The sequence below is a fragment of the Caenorhabditis briggsae genome (assembly GCF_000004555.2).
Source record: "Caenorhabditis briggsae complete genome, chrII, whole genome shotgun sequence".
Lineage (NCBI taxonomy): Eukaryota > Metazoa > Nematoda > Chromadorea > Rhabditida > Rhabditidae > Caenorhabditis > Caenorhabditis briggsae.
This window is the reverse complement of record NC_013486.2, coordinates 6,933,703-6,952,991: the sequence shown is the minus strand read 5'-3', so window position 1 is coordinate 6,952,991 and position 19,289 is coordinate 6,933,703. Positions and strand designations below refer to the sequence as shown.

Here is a 19,289-nt window from a genome sequence, read left to right as displayed (position 1 = left end):
TATCAAAGAAGCTCTTAGCCTCGAGGGTCCTTATTTGGGTCGATTCCACTTCTTATTATTTTTGAGATTGCTTGTTTTGATCTCGTTTGTTTGGAACTTATGTGAGGTCAGAATTTTCAAAGTGTCATTTCTACAGTAACCCTACCCTCTCTCCCATGATCCTGCATTCCCTCTGTCAACGACCCAATTAAGTCTCTATTATCTTCTTCCATTAGAGTCATCCATCAAAACTTCATCCAACTGTTTTGCAGCACCCCTCCTTCTAATGAGCTCTTTTACCCATTTTCAGATGGTTCGTGCGTTTTTTGCCGCCGCCCTCATCCATCCTATCATCTCGTCCTCCTTCTGCATTTCACTAAATGATGTCAAGCACTTGTCATAAACCCGTCCTCAAATAGCTCTCGCTTCTTTTTTTTGTGTGTTTCTCCGCACCCAAAATGCTGCTTTGAGACCTCTCCCTGAAGGCATTTCGATTCTTCAAAAAACTTGCTCTTCCAGCTTCCACACTTCTTCTTGGTTTCCTCAACAAAATGAGCAACGATCCTCGCCGTGTGTCGCTTTTCAACCGTTGGGCTTCTAAACAAAACAACGAGCCGGTCTCTGGATTTGAAGGGCTCAACGAGGAGGAGATTATGGAGTACAAAGCCGCTTTCAGGCTTTTCGACAAGGTATTATTTTCAGATGATTGATTATCCTAGTTTTTTTTTCTCATTTTAGGATGGTAACGGCTCTATCTCTTCAAAGGAATTGGGAGTTGCAATGCGCTCTCTCGGACAGAATCCAACTGAGCAGGAACTTCTTGATATGGTTAACGAGGTTGATATTGATGGGAGTGGAACTATTGATTTCGGAGAGTTCTGCCAGATGATGAAGAGAATGAACAAGGAGAACGACAGTGAGATGATTCGTGAAGCCTTTCGTGTCTTCGATCGAGATGGTAACGGATTCATCACTGCCGACGAGTTCCGTTATTTCATGACCCACATGGGAGACCAGTTCAGTGACCAAGAAGTGGATGAAATCATTGCAGAAATTGATATTGATGGTGATGGACAGGTGAGAAAATAGCTAATTCATTCGCAAAAAAAGCTCATCCCATATTTACAGATCGATTATGAAGAATTCGCCTCAACCTTCTCCAGCTAAGTCTGCTATCCTGTACAAAATATTCTGCAAACAAAATGATTTCCCGGGTCCCAATTCTAAATCCATAATTCCACCGAATCTCTCTCTCGCTTTTGAAATGATGAAAATGACTGTCAAGCTTATTTGTCCCATTTGATTATTCAGCTCTCTTCCTTCGCTTTTACTATTACGCCACCATCATAAATTAATTTTTACAACTTTGTGATATAATCCGACTCTCTATCAAACAATCGAGTCAGTAGAAATACGTGTGACAAGCGATGGATAGCCCAATCCTATCAATCAAGCGACGCACATTCCAACAGCTTGTGCTCTCATTCATTTCCCTCGTCTTTTTCCCGTCTTATCCCCACTGCGTGTGTTACAATCAATCGACAGAGACCGGTGGTGGTGATGATGAGACCGTTAAAAACAACAAGACTCTACTTTTTAGTTATTCTTACCCAAAGGGACGAGTAGAGAGTTGCGAACAGAGCAGATAGATAGGATACTGTAACGAGACGTCTCTGGGGTGAGGCCAAGTGTGTTATGTAGGATTTGGGTCCGAGCAGGAATGCAAAACTGAAATAAATAATTTTTGGATGAAACTCATTATTCAATATTAACCTCAAAAGCATGAGCACAGATCCAAGGGTGTTTAAAGCAGCAAACTTTCTTGTCGACACCAGAATCACTGGGATAAGTACGGCTGCCTGAAATAAAGACCGTGTTTTATTGCTCAACTTTTTCATGTTTTTGACCTCAGTCAACGGTCATGGTATTGGGTCTCGATGGAAAAAAAGCAGCCGATAACGTCTCGGACGGACAGCCGCTAGTCTCATAAAGTGAGGGTGGGAAGTCAAATAGTACATGGAGACGAGAGAGTCAGACGCCCAGTTTAATGGGATCCACATTTTCAGGGGTAAAAATGTGTTGGAGACATTCAACAAATGGGTTTGGCGGAGAAAGAATGTTTCGAATTGTGTCAAAGGGAAAATGTGAAGAAAAAAAAAAGAAGAAGAGCTTACTGTGGAAAAGCAAAAAATCGCTCCAATGATGCACATGAAAAAGGCGATGACTCGTTGTGTTCTTGTCATTCCAAACATACTCTCATCTTGGGTTGATGAAGTGAACCATCCAGAGTTCTTTCTGTAATAATGTTTATAAATTTTGGGTTCACTGAAATTAATACATTCCTCAGATTTGCAAACATGTTTTTTTTTCAATAAATACTAAATTAGCTAGAAAACGACATGACAAGTTTCGTAGATATACTTCGAACGTTGTTGAAGGATGGGTACTTCGAAAGACCCAAAACAAATTCGAGAAACTTCTTGGCATTTAGCTATAGAAGAGAACCAACAAGTTTTAATCAACAAGTCTGATTCTCACAAATCTTCAAAAATTTATAACAAATTTTTTTTTCAAAATACCCCTATTTGATTATATACCGTAAAACCTATAATAGAAGGGCTTCCTAACTTACAACTTTGAAAAAATTTATCTCGATTCCTGTCACAGATATAAAAAAGTTCTCAACTAAAAAAATCGTTCTTCATAATATTACAAACATTTTACCCGTTGTCGGATGTCTGGCATCTTGCATAATAGCCAAGAAAAAATTAGCTTAAACTTGAGAGTTACTGTCAGACAGTGGGGGTCTTTGGTTTTATGGTATACGATACTATTGATACGCGGTTCATTTTCAATTTCGTGTTTTCTAGAATTCAGAAATTCAGAAGTTCAGAAATGCGGAAATTCAGAAATTCAGATGGATTTTTTTTCAGAAAAAAACTAGTGGAACACATATTTAGCTAGTTAAATTTCAGAGATCAGATTAATAGCCGGTATGCAGAATCGGAGCTATGACAGAGGAAATTTGGTGACAGCAGTCGAAATTTTTGCTAATTAGTTCGGCTGCCGAACTAATTAGCAAAAATTTTTACTTTTTCATAAATTTCAGATTTTCTCGATTTTCGTCCGCTTTCCGGCACTTTTTAGAAGTAGAAAATATTTTCCAACTTGTCTGGAGGGTTTCAATGCAAGCGTTATCGAAAAGCAATTGTAATTGAGAAGAAAAAGACCGGAGATTTTAGGTTACGGCGGTTTTCGTTACGAGGATCATTGGCCACACCTCTAAGCTTTTTTTTCCAAAGCTCCAATTTTTCTATACCAAAACAATGTTGAAAATCTTACCTATTTCTTGAAGTTGGTAGCTGGCCATCTCCCGAGTCGTCTCCCACGAGAAGTTGTTGGCTATCGGCTGTTTCACTCCGAGACAGTAAAGAGAACCCTCTAAAAAGATAATCGTCCTTTTTTTTATTGAAATAAGATAGCTCACCCTATAGATGTGGGAAGCTTGTTGCGTAGGGAGTCAAGAGAGGAAAATGAAGCAGATCCACTTATTCCACTCCCTTTTTTCTTCTGGTCATTGATAAACTGCTCAAGAGCAGACATGCTCTGGAATTCGACGGTCTTGCGACAATTGAGAATGTTTATCATCCAGAAAATTTCACAGGTCAAATACCTTTTTTCATTAACATTCACACTCTTGGAAAATCGAATTTAATGGAGTTTGAGAACTACATACAAAAAAAAATAACTGTAGACTAAACAAAATTGGCTCGTGAGTTGAATGAATCTAATGATGAGCATCCCAGGAAGTCGTTCCGTGAGTCTTGTATTGGTAAGCTTCTTCGACGAGGATCAAAGCGGCGGTGAATGCAACTCCAGCCTTCCATCCAGGAAGAATCAGCTGAAAATATTGACTTTATAGACTGGACTCGCCGAAAGTCATAGATCTTTGAAGCAAAATGTTCTAACAGATATTCCAATACTATTTTCATAAGGACGCACATTTTTGAAACAGGCATTCAAACCTTTTTCAAGCAACGGACTTACCTTCTTGAAATGCGCCCATTGTCCAACAACATGAGGATATTTTCGATCGTACAGGTAGACGTAGTTTCTAAAAAACGATCAGTAATAAGATTTAATAAGAGACCCCGGCCCATGTTAATCCGAACCTGATCCACGGATCTTTCAGTCCGATTTGAGCGAGCCGCTTTTCATGTTGGGCGAGCTGTGGAAAATCACGATAGTTGCTGTAGATTGAGTAATTTGGGATCTTGAACGGCTCGTGATGTCCTCCACCCATTCTGAAGCAAAAATTTTAAATGAAAACAACGCCGTCTGAAAACTAGAAAAAGAAGGTGAAATCCGCAAAATGCCAGCCGAGTTGGTGTCGATTTACGGGGTGAGAAAGCGCGCGCCACTTGCGTTTTCCATCGAAACGCAACCGCGGCGCACTTTTTCGATCAATTGCCAGGGAAATATTGGCTTGTTCCAACACATCACTTTTGTTCTTCCCGGATTTTTCAGACTTTCCTTATTTTTCCGGTGTTGACTGTCAAAACAAGCCAAAATGTCGAGACGAAATCAAAAGGTGAGTATTTTATGTAATTTCAGTTAATTTACAGTTTGAAAATCAGACTGTTCCCTCCGAAGATGCAATAAAAATGACAAAAGAGCAAGAAGATGTCGCCAAGTACATCAGATTCAATTGTCCAACTGCCACAACGATGTTCGAAGGAAATGAAGTTCATTACTTCAGTGGTTCGCACTTTCTGTTTGAAATAACTGAATATTGAACGATTTCAGGAAACAAAGCTGTTGATACACTGTGGGACTCTAAGTATGGAAATAAGGCAAAGAAAGATCCAATGTTCAAAACAAGGTAAACAAATACCGTCTTATAATATTTCCATGAACATCACTTCTTTTCAGAGACGACTGCTTTCATTATATCTGCGAATTGAACTCGAAACAGCTCTTCTTCCGTGCCAAAAAGTTGGTTGCCAAAAAGAAGGAAAACAAAGAGAAAGGAAACGATTCGTCTGGTAAGTTTTGACATTTTTCAATGATTCTTCAAAATGAAATTGTAGCTGAAGTAACAAAATCCCCAAAAGGAACCGTTGAGAAAAGAAACAAAAATAACAAGGAAGAGGAAACAGCAACTGAAGCTGAAGGTGATGAAAAAGAAATGAAAAAGGACGACAAAAAAGACGAAGAGAAGAAAAAGAAGAAAGTTAAACTGTTGGTACATGAAATTCAATCCTTCGTAGACGATAAAGACGTTTATGTTTGGGTGTTCGATCCAACTCCACTAATGAAGAAGGTTATTGGAGTTCTTATGTGTAAGTTTATGGAAATCAATTTTCTCAATTTAAAAACAAATAAATTCAGTGGTTGGAACGATTGTCGGTTGCCTCTTCCCACTCTGGCCAGCCTGGCTTCGTCAAGCAGTTTATTATATATCGATTTCAGGAATCGGTATTTTTGCTGCAATTATTGTTACTGCTATTCGTAAGTTGATACCAGTTATATCCTGAGTTTTTTGGCTTTCTTACAGTCCGTACGATATTATTCGGAATCATCTACGCCGCCACATTCGGAAAGCATAAACTGTGGATCTTGCCAAATCTCACCGAAGATTGTGGAGTTTTGGAATCTTTCCAGCCATGGTACACCTATGAGTACTGTGGAGATGGGAAGAAGAAGGACGACAAAAAAAACAATAAAGACAAAAAATCAAAGAAAGAGAAAGATTCTGATGCTGAAGATGAAGAAAAAAAGCCGACTACGGAGCCAAAAGAGAGCGAAGTTGAAGATAATGAAGATGCCGAGAAGTACAGTCAAGCATCAACAGACGAAAACTACGAGAAAATTGATGATGAGGTAAACTTAATTACATACTTTCCTGCGTAATTATAAGTTTCCAGGAAATTTCCGCACCACCATCACCAAGTGAAGGTATTGCTCGAAAGCGACGCCCGGCCAAAGTTTGATCTAGTAACTGAATCTTCAATTCCCATTCCATTTTTCTGCATTTATGTGAACTCTTCTTCTAATAATCTCTTGCATTTCTCTCCCCAACTATTGGTTCGGTTGAATACCACTCTTGAAATTAGTTTTTTTTCCTCACTGTGATTTTCCCTTCCTTGTCTAGCAGCACCCTCTCAGTCTGTCCTCGCATAAATTATAAGTTTTTCTGTCCTGTATTTTTGGTACATAATAAATGTCAAACAAGAGTTTGCCTTCATATAAATTGGTTCACACAATGGTACGAATAATCTGAAGCATGCCAAATAAACTTAGAAATATGGATAGCAGGGAAGGAAATTTGGTGAACCCGTGTAGATCAACACAATTCTGACTTTGACTGATGGAACAAGAAAAAACGCGATTAAAGAGATAGACATCACATCAGAAGGACGCGGTTAAAACATGACTTGTCTATTGAGTGGAATTATGAAAATAGACTATTGAGGCCTTGTTTGTGATAGCGTTGGCCACTGGTTTGTTGTCATGGGATGAGCACCTAGGATACCGGCGCCAGTGTTTGGAGGCATGTTACCAGCTTGTTGTTCTCGAATCGCATTCACTTGACGAGGTGGACACCTGTAACTGATTGATAGAACGTTTTTCTCATACAGAAAAAAAATTTTACCCAAAAGGAACAGGGTTTTGTCCAACCTGTTGATGAGCAGGGTTTAACTTCTGCGAAGTGTTTTGTCCAGATTTTGCTTGTTTATTCGGCTGCCTTCTTCCATTGTTCATATTACTTGGAGATTGAGCAAATTGTCCATTTTGTTGCATCTGTCTTTGACCATAACTTTCATTTCTATTCGAATAGTTTTGGGCAGAGTTAGGAGGACATTGTGCCATATAAGGTGCGTTGGGAACGTTTATAGAGGCCCCTGTGCTTACAGGATACATCATTGGTTGCCGGTTTTGTCCCATAGAGCAATTGTAGCCACGAGATGTTCCGTTTTTCATTTGATACGGATTCGACATTTGACCGGTCGCTTGGGACTGTTGCTGCTGTTGAAGCATCGGAGGATGGTGCATCTGATTCACCATGTGTTGATTCGATTGTCCTTGCGATTGAAAATTAGGGGGAGGGTACGCCGTATTCCGTTGCATGTAGGCCTGAAACAGAAGCTGCTTAAGCTTTTTTAATTGTAACACTTGAGGAGATAAAAAATTATGAACTAATTATTACCATTTGCTGTGGTGTTGGTGGCGGTGGAGAGTAATAGAATGCCTGCTCGTTGTGGCCATCCATGAAACTATTTTGAGGAACCGAGGACGGGTCTTGTGGCATATACTGGTTCCCTTGGAACTGAGAAGAGTACGGCACTTGCATTTGCTCATTCTGCATAAAATATTGCCCATCTATGAACTGAGTATTTTGTGGAAAATTATGTTGGAAGTTTGTTTGTCGTTGCTGAAATCCAGGCGGGGCATTGAACATTCCATTCTGTTGACTAATACATGGAGGAGGTTGCTGTAACATAAATTGTTTATGGGAGAATAAAAATCAAGCAGTACCGAGAAGTCTGGAAGCAATATAACATCAGCAGGAGGCATCTCAGGTTGGTGCATCAACTCACGACTAAGCTCTTCGCCATAGTGTTCAACCATATTTTGTTGGGTCATTTTGAGTGTTTCAGGAGACTTGGACCGGTCGATAAATTTGATTTCTTTTATTTCTTGATTATCCGGTTTGTATTCCGACCCTAAAATACGGTTTCTAGCCGCTTGATAGGCTGCTTGCCGTTCCTCATATGTCTGGGCTGGTTGCTTCGGCTCCTGTTGATGGGATTTCTGATGTGATCGACCGCGTGGAGCTTGGTGACTTTCCGATGATGTAGCTGCTGGCGGTGACGCTTCGATGACATTTTCATTGGAAAAACCATCTTTCGGTCGCCGAAGAAAAACTCGTTTAGGTTCCTCAACACATGGTCCAAGTCCTTCTTCCGTTTTTATTCTGAAAACAAAAGAGATGAACGTGCGAAAAACTCAAAACCAATCTTACTTTGGAGTTGGATTGATGCTTTCCTCCGCTTTCACTTTCTCAAAGTACGCTTCTTTTTTCTCCTCCTGTCGTTGAAGAAGTTTCACCTGAAATAGAGAACGAAAAAATAAGTAACAATGTTTTTCTCTTTACCTTTTCAACCTTTTCCATGAGCTCTTTGACTGGATCCGCGTCGGCATCTTCCCAGCTATCAGCAACCACTAAAGCGACTATAAATTCGTGCAAAACTTTGAAAAACCGAAACATACCATTTTCTTTACTCATAATTTGACTAGAATTGATGCAAATTTATATACCCTGAATATAAAAAACACAGATCAATATAAGAGCTACGGGCGGGTAAGTAAAAGAAGTGCGAGAGAAACAGTGGTCCGTTTCAGTGGCGAGCTATTTCTCTTTCGGCGCGCAAGATGCGCCAGACGGAGTCATCAAATGCGCCAAGTTGGGCATGGTGCATTATTGGAGACTGATAAACGGCGCGAAGTTCAAAAATTGTTTTGTTAGAAAAAGTTTCAATTCCATCTTCCAATAGAGGAATTTCAGGAACAAAGAGACAGAAAACAATTGTTCAAAGCTGAAAATCAATAAAATGAATTTTTCAGAATGGAATCCAAAATAATAAACTGTTTTACAAGCTCACTACTGGATCTTCAGTTGTCCTGATAATGGAACAGGGATTCCATAAAAGTAAAATTGAAAAAAAATCTGAAAATAGTTATTTGTTAATATCTCTTATGTTATAAATTTTTTGGACCACTCGGCGTTGTTGTCCATGATAGACACAAATTAAATCACCTGGACCCTGTAAATCACATTTCTAACACCCTGATCATGAAACCACTATTTCGGAGCCCATCTTTCTCAATTTGATAAGAGCATTACTCGTGGAACATGTGCATGAGCGCGCCGAGATGGCAAACTGATAACACAAAATCAATTTGTGACTGAAAACCGACACCACCTCGCAAACTTTAAGACGGAAATGCAATAAAGTGAATCATGTCGGTGGTTTCTGGGAAGGATCGTCCTATGTAAGTTTAGACCTTCGGGAAATTAAAATGTACTGTTATTTTTAGATTAGATGATTCCAACTACGGAGATGACGTATCCATAATTGATAGATCTGAAAATGTAGATGTAAGATTTTGAACCCATTTTTGTAACTTTTCTAAAATTCTAAAATTTCAGTGGACCAAAATTATAATCAAAATTTGTCTTGGCTTGCTTTTCATTGGATTTGCTACCGGATGCATCATCTACTCCGTTATCACTTGTCAGTTTTTCATTTTATTGAATTCTTTTTGAAGGTACATTTTCAGCTAAGGAAGACGAGCATGTGTCTACCAATTCCACATTTTTTGTCTTTGACGTCAGTCAACACTGTGATAATGGCACGTTGACATGGACAAATCGAACAGGATCAGTCAATGATTACGATGTGAGATTTCAAAAAGAGTCATGAAAATATTCATAAGAGCGATATTATTCAGAAAGTTTCAACTGGAATCGCCTGGCTCCAAGATTCGCAAAGAAAACGACTGTATCATCGGATTGGAATCGCTTCAGATAATAAGGATTGGCTCGTTACACATTATGTTTTCATGTAAAACTTTTTGGGCAACAAATTGCTCTGAACATCGTTTTTCAGGAATCACACATTCTTTGTGGATCGCAATGGATGTTCGAGAGTCACATATGGTTATGATGAGTATTTGCACAGGTTTGAAACAACTAACTTCAGAATACCCCCAAATTTGTTAAAACTCTCAGAATGGGTTTCCAAAACATCACCATGCAACGTACGGAATCTATTGGACTCGAAGGAGAACAAAGTGTAAAAGTGAACTTTTTCGAAGGAGAACCAGCTAAGGACATCCTGATTGAAGGAATGCATCCAGCGATTGTTCGTGCTTACGCTCACCCTGACAATAGTCAGTTATTATTTTTTTTTTTGAATCATTCGATCCAATTTGCAAAATTTCAGAATTCGCTTATGCCTGGGAGTACGTCTTCGCAACGAACAATCAGGATCAAACTGGACTTTTCCGCAAAGATTATTGGTTCCCTGACATGGAGCCAGGAGTGGATGATGAAGGAGTATTCGAAGAGCTACCATCGTCATGCTACAAGCAAACAACCTAAATAGACTATAAAATTCTATATCCAATAATTCTTCCTATGTACATCCAATGAATGATTGTTACTTAAATTTTATTAAACGGAAAAACATAACGTTAGAATTGATGATTCATGGCCTTCATTCAGAAGTTGGAGACTGGAGAACCATGAAATGCACTTTTCTACCCAAAGAGTGGAATTCTGAAGGCAGGGGAGTCGATAATAAATTCATATTACTATTAAACCGCTCTAAAAAAAGGGAGAAAGGAGAAGAGTAAAAAGAAAACAAAAAATCAACGGACGGATGGAAGACGTATAGATTAATGGGGGGACAGTAACCTATAAATGATAGGAACAGACTAATCCTAAAAACTAAGGGGTAGGAAAAAGTGGATAACAACTATGGGGCCGGTGGTTTGAGAAGAAATGGTTGTAGAGAGAATTAAAGAATACTTCGTCGAAGTGTCAACAGATAAACAAGAAGACAGTGAGCAATCAAATTAACCAATGATGAGTCCGATTCCGAACTTTCCTGCAGCCTTTACATGATTGAGAGTACCCGAAAGTGCCAAAGTGAATGGAAGTTGTTGACTGAGACGTTTCTCGAAAACTCCGCCGACAGACCTGAATGAATAAATTTCTAAATTATTTTTTCAAATGAATTCTAACCAGTTGGTATCGAAGCTAGCTCTCATTGTGACACCTTCTTCTGGAAGTTCTGTCTGGTAGGCGAGAGTGGTTACGGCTTCTCCGACGTTGGCGTTGCATTCGAATTCAACTCCAAAAGCCAAGTTGTCGTGCTGTTTGTGATAATAAGTTAGATGAACTCCTGGAAACATGAAGAACTATGTATGAATTCTGAGTAGAATATATACCGGAAGCTCCGAGAGTAGCAGCGGCGATGAAGTGGTTGGCTGTGTATCGAGCGGCATACGAGAGAACTGAGATCTGACCTCCTGAAAATGAAAACTATGAAATGTCAAACTGCCATGAAGCCAACCTGGAATGTTTTTTCCATACTGATAGACCATCTCGGTTCCGACATCGAGACGTGGGGTTAATCTTCGGAGAAACTGTCCTACCAAAATTCCAGCTTCATTGACGAGATCAATGTTAGCCAGTGTGAGACCCAAAGTGCTGAGACGACCCTTTCGTTCGATAGTAGCTTGTGCTCCTGCCAACTTTCCTTGTTGAATCTGTCCTTGCAGCTTCGTCCGATAGATACCTGAATATTTCATGTCCTAAAGCTTCCAGATCGGAGAACACTAACCCATCTGGTGAAGAATGGTGGCAGTCGTGTTTCCGTTCACATCAGTGTCACCGAGAAGAATTGGGTATGCTTCCGCTGGTCCTACTTGATTAGTTCCGACGTAGGTAGCTCCAAATCGATATCCAGTATTCATTGCAGACAAAGAAAGAGTGTGAGAGACCTCAAAAACGAAACTCTTAAACAGCCATTTTGATAAGAGGGATACCTGGAAGTGAGAGCTGAGACCTTTGTTGACCATGAGTTTAGCCCCTTCGAAGCATGTTGGGAACACATCACGAGCTTTGCGATGAAGCTCTTCGTAAGAACCCGGATTTGTTTGAGGAATAGGGGCGGCGAACTCGCTTTCTGTAGGTGTCGCCATCTGAAATGAACATTAAAATTTAGCTTGGGAGATAAACAGGAACAAGAGAAATTGAGACAATCGGTCAAAAGAAATAAATGATGTAATTATTTTCAATGAGCCTAAACCATGAGAATAGCAATTTATATCGTTGAAAATTGAGTTCAGAAAGATTTCAGTTTATTCCTGACACCTTAGAAAGTCAATTACACAAGTAATATCAGCGAAATCCTGAAGCAGCTCAAAAATCATTATTTTCTTTGAAAAAATAATTGTTCGCAGCGCGGCTAAACAACGCGCGCTAGCGTTATGCCGGAGTGTCGTTGTCATTTTCAGGAATGAGTCAGTTTGTGGACAATACAGCTGGATATTGGAATAGACTCTTAGATTTATAGGGTTGTCCCAGGTTTTTGATGCCATCGAATTTAAATGTGCTATATTTTGCATAACTAAAATTCGATTTTATCATTAACACAGAAGTAATCAGCGGCGAAGTTTTCTCTAATATGTTTGGGTCCAAGATTAACCTTCCCTCATTCTATACTAGATTCTTATTCAGTTTATAAGGTTCTTTCATTTAGAAAATCAAATAGATGCTCAATCTGAAACTGAATCCGATCCAGAATTGATTTTTATAACTACTGTGAAACCTAAACACTTGAAATGTACTTGAATTGGTTGGTTAAAGTATGATCCCGGTTGGTTAAAGTAAAAACCCCCAACCATTCGAAAATAGCCCCCCAAAAGGGGAACCTTATCTGAGCCCCCCACTCAATTCAAAAATGACCCCCCACCAATTCAAAAATAGCCCCCACCCGTTCAATTTTAGACCCCCACCAATTCAAAAACAGCTCCCCACCCATTCAATTTTAGACCCCCACCAATTCAAAAATAGCTCCCCACCATTTTTTGGCCTAAGCCTGAATTTTAGAATGTTTCAATTTTTGATAGTTCTGATTAGATATGATATGATTGAAAAGTAACACAACATTCCTATAGAAACGAAGCAAATAACCGAAAAATAAATTTATTGGTTTAGAAAACAAATAATTTAAGTGAAAAAAACACTTTAAATGAGATCCGAACGAGAACAGAAAATGAAGAAGAAAATTAAAATACAAAAGATCAAACAATTTTCGATTTCTTCTGGTTCAAAATTTTTCCGAAAAATCCGTCTTTTTCGTTTTCGCGAACAACAAACTCTGAGATGTAGCTGTCCAATAGCGGTTGACTTGTGCCTTTTCCGGATTTGAAAGGAGCTTTTAGGCGGCTCCACATTGCCTCCACACCATTCGTGCAGACACGACGCGATCCAACCAGACTGAAATGATTTAGTACTGCACACATTTCAAGCAAAAACTTACTTTACAAATTGTATCTTATGGCAACAGTATAATGTTCGGAGAAATTATGCTTCAATTGTGAATAACTTCTCCACTCATCACTATACACGGTTGAATGTTGATCTACCGATGCTTGCAAAATCGGAACGAGAGTTTTCGCTGTGCGATTAGGAACCCTTTGAGCAAAGACCAAAGGGTAAATTGGTTTCATCGATTTCCACAATATGTCCGTTTCCTCCCAACTTTCCATACGTGCTTTCAATCAATGTGCATATCTTTCTCACATAGTTCCGCCAATCACAAACAGTTTGTTCCGAAATTTTGACTTCATTTGATCTGTTTGGCCGAATATTTTTGAGTCCATAGAACAATGACTTTGATAGATTGGAGAAGAGTCAGTTTTGTTTTGGAAAAAAACGATCCGTCACGGATGCTCTTGCTCGAACAGTCTTCACTCTTTGAAGTTCTGCATCGCCACTAAAAAACCAAGAAAAATGAAAAAAATAAGCTCAAAATTTGCATCATGAAGGCTACGACACCCTTCATACACCACAAACCACGCAAAAGTGGGGATCTATAATTGAATTGTTGGGGGACTATGTTTGAATTGGAATAGACCCTTTAAAAGTGGGGGGGGGGCTATATTTGAATGGGTGGGGGGCTATATTTAAATGGGTGGGGGACTATATTTGAATTGGAATAGACCCTCAACTATAGTTCATTTTGGGGGGCTATACTTGAATAGGGGCGGGGCTATATTTGAATTCTGCCAAAACGCTTTCAACGGATGAATTGCTTATCATAATTTCACAAAAATATCATCAGTTACACATTTATGATATCTCGCATGGGAGCCAAGAAAAATCAGCAGACAATGGACAGTGCAAGGAACCTTCTATTATGTTTTATGGTATTTCATTTATTTCTATGCCAAAATCCAATTTTCCGTGTTTCTCGGAACTCTCAGATGAAAATTAAAATCAAGGTGAAAGTTTATCAAGTTTGAAGAAAATGAGCTTATGCAAGTTGGCAATGCGGAAAAGAGACGGAAAGAAACAAGTAGAGAAGAAAGAGAAAAATAACAAATTCAATCACTATGAAAGAAAAAACCCATAAGCAGATGGTCCGGGAGCACTATAAATAGGGAAAGACAGTTGTAGATTTAAAGTATCAGAGGCCGGACTAAGTGGATCACTCGGAGTGTACTGAAGATTGGTATAGATAAATTATCTGGAGGGAAAAATTGAAAAATAATTAAGAAAAATGAAAAAGAAAGGAAAGACATAATACTGATTTTTGGAAGGTGGAAAAATATTTTTAAAAAATAAGACAAGAAAAATAAGAAAAGTGACTAGAAAAGGAAGAAGGTAATAAGAATGGAAATAAAGAATGGGATAAGAGATAATCTATTGTTTGCAGCTTTCCGACGACAACCATTCAGATACATGTGGCATGGGAAACGTCGATCTGTAATTAGAAATATCAGAAGTTATATATAAAAGCTATAAACCATCTTCTTCATCTTCCTCATCTTCTTCCTCGTCGTCCGAGTCCTTTGCTCCTTCTATCCTTCCCCAATCAGTTTCCATAGCTACTTTAGTATCCGTATACATTCGAATCTTTACTCGATAATCCGTGCCGGCACGCAGGATTCCATTACAATACGGTTCATCTAGATTCCTTTTCACACAATCATCAGTTCCAACAGTGAACGCTGCTCGTCTGACTCTTTCCGAATCAAACGGATTCCACGTGGATGGAGAAGCACGATAAGCGCCCCAAACATCCTCATCTTTAACCTCGAACCATGACTTGAGTTCGTAGTTATCGTCGTTCAAAGATGTGTCATCCGATACAATGATAGCAAAATTATCAGGAGATCCATTGAGCAATGAGAAAACAGATAAATCATTGTCAAATCCAACAACAAGTTCTCGACTTCCTTGTCGATGAATTGATGGTTGAAGACGTCCTTTTGGAATCGCTACCGTATCATTTCAGATTCACTTTCCGCTGCAGCTTGGCCGATTCCCATGATGACTGTGATAGTGAAAGTGTAGTATACTTCAGCTTTGAGACCTGAGAATCTATGTCGACTAGCTCCTTTCAATTCTACAGACACTGTTGGAATATTGTCCGCGTTATAACTGAAATAGAACTTTAGGAGTGAAGCGGTACTTGTTGGTTCTCACCTCAGTCTGAATCTACAATCCGAGTCAGCAAAGTTCTCAATATCCCAATACAAAACTACGTAATCCTTTCCGACAACAGGGAATAATTGATTCACTTTCAGAGGATCTGAAATCACATTTTATCATATTTAAAAAATCATATTTTATGACGGTCCATACATGTTGTGATATCAGCTGATACCGGTCGACTCTTGACACCTTTGTAAACTGTGTACACCGAGAATTGATAAGTCTTTCCCGGAATCAGTTTAGTGAATGTAAAGGATTTTCTGGAAAATGAAGAGTGTAAATTATAACCAGAACCTTTTACTAACTCATGTTCCATTTCAACTTTTTTAGAAATGTTCTTGTTGTTCCCACTGAATGTCAAGAGATAATAATCAAATCTTCCTTGTTCTGGGTCCGAATCACCAAAGTTGATGTTAATAGAATTCGAAGAAATTTGACCTGGATACACTGTTGACGAGATTATTGGAGCTGAAATTTAAAAAAAATTAATGTCTCGGTATAATTCGAATGTTCTAACCGGTGACTTGTTCCAACTGCGTTGCCTTTGAAGTAAGGGATAGTTCAGTTGAAGCATTCCTTACAGAGATGGAGTACTGATTAGACGGTTCCAACTTATCGAGCAAAACAAACTCTTCCTTATTGGTGACCTCCATTTCTTTGCTGTCCGCCCTTCCTATCCCATAAGAAATCACAATTTTGTATCTCTCAAAGTCATGATAAACTGGCCAATCCCACATGAGTTTGATGCTTGCTACGTAGAACTCATCCGTGTTAACTTCGGCAACTCTAGCATTCTCCAGTGCCTTTGGTTTTGAAAGATGAGCAATCCGATGGGCCCACCATGTCTTGCTCAACGCGCCGGCCAGCATACAGAAGACTCGAATATCCAAAGTGTGCTCTGGGAACATTTTGATATTCGCATGCTCATCAGAAGTGGCCAAAGAGAAAGATCGTGGTCGGCTGAGAGTGAGAATAGTGTAGTTTACAAAGAAGGCTTCACAGTTGGCATTCTCAGGAGCTTCCCAGTCGAGTCTCAACATTTCATTCTCATTGGACAAGTACACTTCTGATGGGTGACCGTATTCTTGAAACATTTCCGATAGATCTACCAGCGCATTTGAGTTCTAAATATCCGAGATTATTAGGTTTGGAAAAAGTGTTAAAACTCACTTCAGTTGGATGATCTTCTCCTAAATCCCCCGAGTTCACCTCAACTGGAGCAGCTTTCGGTTTAAAGCTGGTTGTTGTAGTTGTTATTCTAATTGTTGTTGTAGCCTCAGTTGAAGTTGTAGTGGAAGGTGGAATAGTTTCAGTAGTTATTGGATTGGTGGTAGTTTGTTCCAATTTGGTGGAAGTGAAGAAAGAAGGTTCTGGAGAAGACGTCGTGGTAATCACGGAGACCAATGGAGCTGAAAAATTTAAAAATTGAGAAATATACCTACAGTAAACTCTTACTTGTAATAGATGGTTCCTCTTCGACTTCCTTCGAATACTCGTATGATGTCATTTCTGTAGTTGTTTGCAAACCAAGATTGAAATTTGGAGGTAAAGTTCGAACACTGTACAATTCTGCAGATGACGAGTAGTCATAGTTGGCTGTTCCTTGAGTGACAAAAGTCGAATCGATGAGTTCTTGAGAGAAAACTCCCTGATAAACTGATCTGATTCGAAGCCGAAAAGTTGTTCCAGAATCCAAACCACGAAGTCTTACAAGCGATGCTTTTGTGTCGATTGCATTTGAATACTCTTTATGTTCTTCTGGATAGTATTCTATGTGATAAGTGATATTTTGTCCCTGTGGTGGAAAATAGGAAATGGTTGCTTCATGTTCAGTGGTTTCAATTGAGTCAAGAGTTGGAGCATCGGGACCTGAAACACTTCAATTTCAATTAAATCTGCCATATCCCTGTTACAAAAGTGGCACATGTTTATGTTGGACTACGCTCAATGAGCTTCTTTTTTTCCTCTGACCACACACACATTTCGCCACCGTTGTAATCCGGTTAGGCGGAGTGTGAACACGATTTTCGCTGCTATTGGGGGGACGATGCCCTCCTGTAGATCACTTTGTGTCAACCGCAAGCATTTCTCGCTTTTTCTACTGCCTGTGTTTTTTGTATTCAAAACAAAGTTTCATGGAGTTGGGCAAGGGCAAAGTTTGACAATTGAATACGAATATGGATACTGTAGATTGAATTTAACTTTTTAAGTTTTTTTAAGTTTTACCGAAGAAGGAGACTCTAGACTCTACTTTTACAATGGAATACGAAATGAATAAGAAACTAAATAGCTTCTGATAACATTAACAGGGAACTTAGACTTCGTGAAGCTCTGAAAATTTCTAGATCAAAATGAAAAGATATTGAAAGCATTAGACTAAAAACGTATAACAAGTAGTGATTTTCAAAAGTTTTAATTTTGGGAAAAATATTCCGAAAGTGTTAATATTTCTGTTATTTGTTGAAAAAACACGTTGCTCCCAAAAACTTAACGGTCCATCTTTTGGGAGATTCAAAAGATTCACGTGGCTCACAAAAATTTTTGAAATTTCAGTACTTTGATGTGAAAATTAAAACTTTTGAAATTTACTACTTGTTGTATCGAAAAATTCACTTAGTTTCTTCGGGAGATTAATTTTAAGTAATCATTGCTGTAAATACTGGATTATACAGTGGCAAAGATATTTTTCGCCAGAACCATTATGGTTTTCAGAAAAGTATTGGGTGAAGAATTGGGTAGTTGTAAGAGCAGGAAGATTTGAGCCCATATATCTCTTTTCCTGTGACAGATAACAAAAATATAGTTAATTAACAAATTGTTGCTGAAATTATGATAAATATTTTGTTAGTTGGCAACTTTCTGATATCTTCTACAGGAAATGAGATAATTCAGCTCAATGTAAATGGTTTGGGTGGAATTCTATTAGAGGAAACAGTGTAATCAAGGAGAATATAGAGTTGCATTTAGTTACTGAAATAGGGCCTTACACAAGAAGTGATTTTCAATATTTAGAACTTTCATCTTAAAGCACTCATATTTTTTAAATATTTATGAAGTCTCAATATATTCCACTTACTTTGCAGAACAAAATTAACGTTCAAATTTAGAAACAAAAAGTATCAAAGCTCTGAAAGTCAAATTTTTTGTCCTTTTGGAAAAAGTTAGATTGATCCCTTATCAATTTTTTACATGACACATGCCTTAAACACTCACCACCCAAGCAGCCAAATTTGAGCCCGCATATCTCATTTCCTGTACAAGATATCAAAAAGTTATAAACTGACAAAATATTTATCATAATATCGAAAATATGTTGTCAGTTGACTACTTTTTGATATCTTTCACAGGAAGCTAGGTAAATTGGTTCAAAGTTGAAAGTTAGGAATGACTTTCTATTAGAGTGTTTACGGTATGTGATTTTTGTTTATTTTTTAAATACATGCGGCTCAAAAAGTGAGCAGTGTGGTACAAAATTCAGAATGCAACTCGCTGCACGATAACGAACAAAACATTACAACGAAATTAACTTACTACTAAAGACAGCCAATTCTCCAACATTCTGTCTTGTTCCATCCATCAAAATGGCACTAACCGACACCGTATACTCAGTTGCTGATATGGTTCCATTAATGAGAGAATGGAATGTGGTTCTGAAGTTTTGAACTCAATTAAACTTTTATTTTCGATGATCTAACCCTTCAACTGCGGATCCAGATGGAGGATATCCGACTGGAGGACTGTATTCAATAATATAAGCTTGAGGTGTCGGCTGGATAGCATGGCTGGTGAAGTCGACAAGAATCGACGACGAGGATGCTATCGAGTTGTAGCTAGCCAGTAGAAAGATCAACAAAAACATTCATTCATGCACACCGAGTTGAATCTGTACGTACTGGAAATGATAAATATAACTGGATCAATAAAAGGAAAAGTAAGAAAATATGCGAGCTACGGAGATATATGTGTGAAGAGATACGGTTCGGATACGGGGAATGCGGAGTGCCTATATTTA

The 19,289-nt window shown here is 38.7% G+C and overlaps 9 protein-coding genes across 9 annotated transcripts; 3 read left to right on the top strand and 6 right to left on the bottom strand.

The window, feature by feature from the left end:
- Positions 1-530: 530 nt before the first annotated feature.
- On the top strand, positions 531-1,146 carry Cbr-cal-2 (the record flags this gene model as incomplete). Its single annotated transcript, XM_002631332.1, has 3 exons — positions 531-668; positions 718-1,056; positions 1,108-1,146. 3 exons carry the CDS (start codon positions 531-533, stop codon positions 1,144-1,146), a joined length of 516 nt encoding a protein of 171 aa, XP_002631378.1.
- A 422-nt stretch (positions 1,147-1,568) lies between these two features.
- CBG03219 lies at positions 1,569-3,582 on the bottom strand (the record flags this gene model as incomplete). Its single annotated transcript, XM_045242229.1, has 4 exons — positions 1,569-1,838; positions 2,154-2,274; positions 3,322-3,420; positions 3,467-3,582. 4 exons carry the CDS (start codon positions 3,580-3,582, stop codon positions 1,569-1,571), a joined length of 606 nt encoding a protein of 201 aa, XP_045092090.1.
- Positions 3,583-3,766: 184 nt separating this feature from the next.
- CBG03221 lies at positions 3,767-4,282 on the bottom strand (the record flags this gene model as incomplete). The annotated part of the gene is made up of 3 exons (XM_002631333.1): positions 3,767-3,880; positions 4,027-4,093; positions 4,152-4,282. The coding sequence occupies 3 exons, from the start codon at positions 4,280-4,282 to the stop codon at positions 3,767-3,769; spliced, it is 312 nt and encodes a 103-aa protein (XP_002631379.1).
- Positions 4,283-4,549: 267 nt separating this feature from the next.
- On the top strand, positions 4,550-5,972 carry CBG03222 (the record flags this gene model as incomplete). The annotated part of the gene is made up of 8 exons (XM_045242228.1): positions 4,550-4,570; positions 4,617-4,740; positions 4,786-4,861; positions 4,912-5,024; positions 5,214-5,321; positions 5,371-5,490; positions 5,537-5,862; positions 5,907-5,972. 8 exons carry the CDS (start codon positions 4,550-4,552, stop codon positions 5,970-5,972), a joined length of 954 nt encoding a protein of 317 aa, XP_045092089.1.
- A 474-nt stretch (positions 5,973-6,446) lies between these two features.
- Cbr-szy-20 lies at positions 6,447-8,251 on the bottom strand (the record flags this gene model as incomplete). Its single annotated transcript, XM_002631335.1, has 6 exons — positions 6,447-6,585; positions 6,635-7,116; positions 7,190-7,474; positions 7,519-7,957; positions 8,006-8,091; positions 8,138-8,251. 6 exons carry the CDS (start codon positions 8,249-8,251, stop codon positions 6,447-6,449), a joined length of 1,545 nt encoding a protein of 514 aa, XP_002631381.1.
- A 753-nt stretch (positions 8,252-9,004) lies between these two features.
- Positions 9,005-10,147, top strand: CBG03224 (the record flags this gene model as incomplete). Its single annotated transcript, XM_002631336.1, has 8 exons — positions 9,005-9,036; positions 9,082-9,142; positions 9,194-9,278; positions 9,325-9,443; positions 9,496-9,608; positions 9,654-9,725; positions 9,776-9,936; positions 9,990-10,147. The coding sequence occupies 8 exons, from the start codon at positions 9,005-9,007 to the stop codon at positions 10,145-10,147; spliced, it is 801 nt and encodes a 266-aa protein (XP_002631382.1).
- Positions 10,148-10,623: 476 nt separating this feature from the next.
- Positions 10,624-11,754, bottom strand: Cbr-tomm-40 (the record flags this gene model as incomplete). Its single annotated transcript, XM_002631337.1, has 6 exons — positions 10,624-10,747; positions 10,793-10,952; positions 10,999-11,079; positions 11,124-11,348; positions 11,394-11,553; positions 11,599-11,754. The coding sequence occupies 6 exons, from the start codon at positions 11,752-11,754 to the stop codon at positions 10,624-10,626; spliced, it is 906 nt and encodes a 301-aa protein (XP_002631383.1).
- A 1,104-nt stretch (positions 11,755-12,858) lies between these two features.
- CBG25552 lies at positions 12,859-13,326 on the bottom strand (the record flags this gene model as incomplete). The annotated part of the gene is made up of 2 exons (XM_045242227.1): positions 12,859-13,054; positions 13,103-13,326. 2 exons carry the CDS (start codon positions 13,324-13,326, stop codon positions 12,859-12,861), a joined length of 420 nt encoding a protein of 139 aa, XP_045098091.1.
- Positions 13,327-14,427: 1,101 nt separating this feature from the next.
- Positions 14,428-19,136, bottom strand: CBG03226 (the record flags this gene model as incomplete). Its single annotated transcript, XM_045242226.1, has 10 exons — positions 14,428-14,543; positions 14,587-15,014; positions 15,065-15,223; positions 15,269-15,374; positions 15,428-15,745; positions 15,795-16,401; positions 16,448-16,686; positions 16,733-17,146; positions 18,809-18,927; positions 18,973-19,136. 10 exons carry the CDS (start codon positions 19,134-19,136, stop codon positions 14,428-14,430), a joined length of 2,670 nt encoding a protein of 889 aa, XP_045092088.1.
- Between the last annotated feature and the right edge of the window lie 153 nt (positions 19,137-19,289).